We start from the raw sequence: 3365 nt of genomic DNA on the forward strand, positions 1-3365 counted from the left end.
GCCCCTAAACAAAGCAGGTTGATTGGCCCTCCCTTAGTGTAAAACACATCGTGAACAGTGTCTGATTTTGTCGTCACGTTAGGAGCGAACGTGAACACCCAGGCGGCGGATCTGGCCACGCCGCTGCTGATCGCCTCCCAGGAGGGCCACCGGGCGTGCGTGGATTTCCTGTTGGATCACGGAGCGGATCCCAACACAGCCTGCAGTCACGACTGGCCCCAGCTGCCCATCCACGCCGCCGCCGAGTTTGGCCACATCGGGTACGACTCCTCTCTCGACTTTGACTCTTCACGTGTGTGAGCTGTTGACCTAAAGAGTGACTGTGTGTCCTCAGAAAGTGAAAGTGTCCCTTTAACCGTCTGTAACTCGGTGAATCCAGGATCCTGAGGCGGCTGATCGCCGTCACGGATCGCGTGTGTGACCGCGGTGACGGCATGGTGAGCCCGCTGTACGTGGCCGTGCACAGCCACCAGAGCCAGAGCGTGGATCTGCTCCTGAGGGAGGGTTACAGCCCGGACGCCCAGGACTGCACCCACATCCTGGGCATCCGCTCCCCGCTGTCCTTCGCCCTGTGCTGCACGTCCAATAAAACACACAGGTTTGTTTCCGAGCACATCCCAAAGATCCCACAACACAAATTTAAATTTAGAGAAAAACACCTGCATGTTTTCTTTAAAAACTGGCTGTAAAATTATTACAAAATACAGACATTTAAAGTTGTGAGAGCCTCTCCTACGCCAAAGTAAAGAAACACGAGTCCCCTTTTTGGCGATTTAATTTTCTTTGAAATTTTTAGAGAAACTCAAAATGTTTTTTCTTTTAATTTATTATTAAAGAGAACCACAGTTTTTGTCTTTAATTTTTTTTCTTTTGGTGGGGGTAAAAAAAAAAAAATTGGGAACCCGGACATTTGACCTTCACACAGTCGCGCTGTGGTTAAACCCACGTTTCCTTGATTGTGATTGAAATCTCTTGCAGTGAATCTGTGAGGCTGCTGGTTGCTGCAGGAGCGAGTCTGAGCGAGGAGGACTGGATTTACGCTTTGGCCACCGACAAAACGGACCTGCTGAAGCTGATCCTGGAGCACCGGTGGATCCCTCGACCCGACGCTCTGACCCGGGGCTGCTCTGTGTCACGTCATCGTGGGAAAAGTGTGTTGACGCTGCAGGAAGTGAGGGAGCTGCTCTGCGTGGCTCTAAACCAAGTCCACTTTGCAGCCTGCTGGCTTCCTCTGCTGCTGCAGGCCGGACTGGAACCTCCTCTGCTGCTGCAGCCTCACATGTGAGGAGAGCTGAGGCGATTCAGCCACGTCATCGCCGCTAACGTTACATCCTGCGTCACCCATCCGTATTATTCTGCGTATTTTCAGTTTATTTCAGTATTTATGCACGAGCGAGAAAACAGTCTGTGGCTGCTCTCAGACTCCACACTGATGCAAAAATACATTTACCAGTGAAATTATTTAAACTGAAGATTATTGCAGCGATGAAATAAAACCATGATGTCATAACCATTTAAAAAATTTTAAAAAAGATACAGATTCTCCAGTTCAGAGAGAGGCCTGCTGTGATACACAATATTAATTTAATTTGTGTGTCACAGCAAACCTGAGTTTGAGCTCCAATATTTTTCTAAACAGGCATCTGATTTTCGGACTCTTTGTTTAAATACGAGGCAGCTGATCAGTAACTTTCTGTCCTCCATGTTTTCCAGGTTGGAGCAGGCGGACAGTGAAGTGTTAAATTACCTGCTGGAGTTTGTAAACTGGTCGACTTTGTCTCCGTCGCTGAAACTCGTCCTGGATCGAAGACGAGCAGAGAAAACCTGGGAACCACATTTTGGTTCGTTACACGCAGATTTGCTTTTATTAATCTGTGCTCGGTGATCAAATGTAATCAAGTACATTTACTCAGGCATGAATCTGAGGTACTTGTACTTAACTGGAGTATTTCCTTTTCATGTTACTTTATGCTTTTAGTCATCTACATTTCAGAGTGAAATATTGAACTTTTTACTTCACAACTTTAGTGACTTTACTAATGAAGATTTTTGCATAAAAAACACAAGAATAGTGTAAAGTATAAAATATGATGTTTTGTTATAAATTAAGCCACCAAACAGTCAGTCAATTCACAGAAAACTAATTTCCAACTATTTTGTTAAACATTTTAAATATTTCTGTCCTTAAATTTGAGGGTTTTGTTGTTTGTTTGTTTGTTTGTTTTTTGTTGTTTTTTTTAAAAATAATTTTGACTTTTTGGATGTTTTTGTTTTTGTTTTTTTGTCATTTTAATATTTTGGGTGTTTTTTCTTTTTAAAATAATTGTGAGTTTTTCTAGGTGCTTTTTTAAAAAAGAAATATAATATTGAAAATATAATATTTGGAGTATTTTTGTATTTTTTAAATATATTTTTGTTATTTGTAGATTTTGGGTACTTTTAATACTTGAAGTACATTTTCTGATTATACTTACTTTTATTTAAGTACAATTTTAAATGCAGAATTTTTACTTGGAACAGTATTTTCACAGGGTGGTATTCATACTCAGACAGTTTTTATGTCCTCCTCCCTCCAGACTCCGTCCCCCGTCTGTCTCACATCTGTCGGCTGCAGGTTCGGTCCGCGCTGGGCCCAGATCGCCTGATGAGGACTGATGTGGTCCAGCAGCTCCCGGTGCCGTCCCCGCTCCACGACTTCCTCCGGTTCAGAGACATCCCAGCAGCCTCCTACACACACTCACCGCCGTCTCCGCTTTCTGACCGAATACAGAGATACCGCAACACGCACCAGCACAGACACGTCCTCTGACCCAGAGCCACGAAGCCGAATCTTTGCTGTGAGGATTTGATGCCTGTTTTGTTTGTTCATGAGAATAAAGTGGAAAGATTTTGGATGTTTCAGACTCAGTGAGCAGGTGCCCCGTGTATGGAGGCTGTGTCCTCGCCGTAGCGGCCGCGGGTTCGATCCCGGCCTCGGCCCTTTGCTGCATGTCATCCCCTCTCTCTCCCCCTAACACGCTCAACCTGCCCTATGGAATAAAGACATAAAAAGCCCCAAAATAATCTTTTTAAAAAAAGAGAAGAAAGTAATGGTCAAATAAATCGATAATGAAAACAATCTGTCTTCTGATATTTCATCTTTTATACTTAAAACATTGTTTCGCTCGTTTGAATGATGTCTGTTTTCGGTTGTCTCTGTGGACCAGCAGCAGTTATGGTTTAACTCTTTGAGAAAATTGGTTTCATTTATTTCAAAAATGGGAAAAAATTAGCAATGAGCAATTTAACAATACATGGTCCAAAAAAAAAGACGAGAAATAAGTCAAAAGTTACAAGAAAACACCTGAAAATGCAAACGAAGGTAA

General features: G+C 43.3%; 1 protein-coding gene across 1 annotated transcript; it reads left to right on the forward strand.

Moving 5' to 3' along the window:
* Positions 1-82: 82 nt before the first annotated feature.
* On the forward strand, positions 83-2894 carry LOC121966834 (ankyrin repeat and SOCS box protein 3-like; the record flags this gene model as incomplete). The annotated part of the gene is made up of 5 exons (XM_042516908.1): positions 83-260; positions 380-598; positions 979-1281; positions 1714-1841; positions 2577-2894. Coding segments are annotated over 5 exons (1061 nt in total), but the record flags the coding sequence as incomplete, so codon positions are not given.
* Between the last annotated feature and the right edge of the window lie 471 nt (positions 2895-3365).

Source organism: Plectropomus leopardus, unplaced genomic scaffold (genome assembly GCF_008729295.1).
Source record: "Plectropomus leopardus isolate mb unplaced genomic scaffold, YSFRI_Pleo_2.0 unplaced_scaffold26057, whole genome shotgun sequence".
Lineage (NCBI taxonomy): Eukaryota > Metazoa > Chordata > Actinopteri > Perciformes > Serranidae > Plectropomus > Plectropomus leopardus.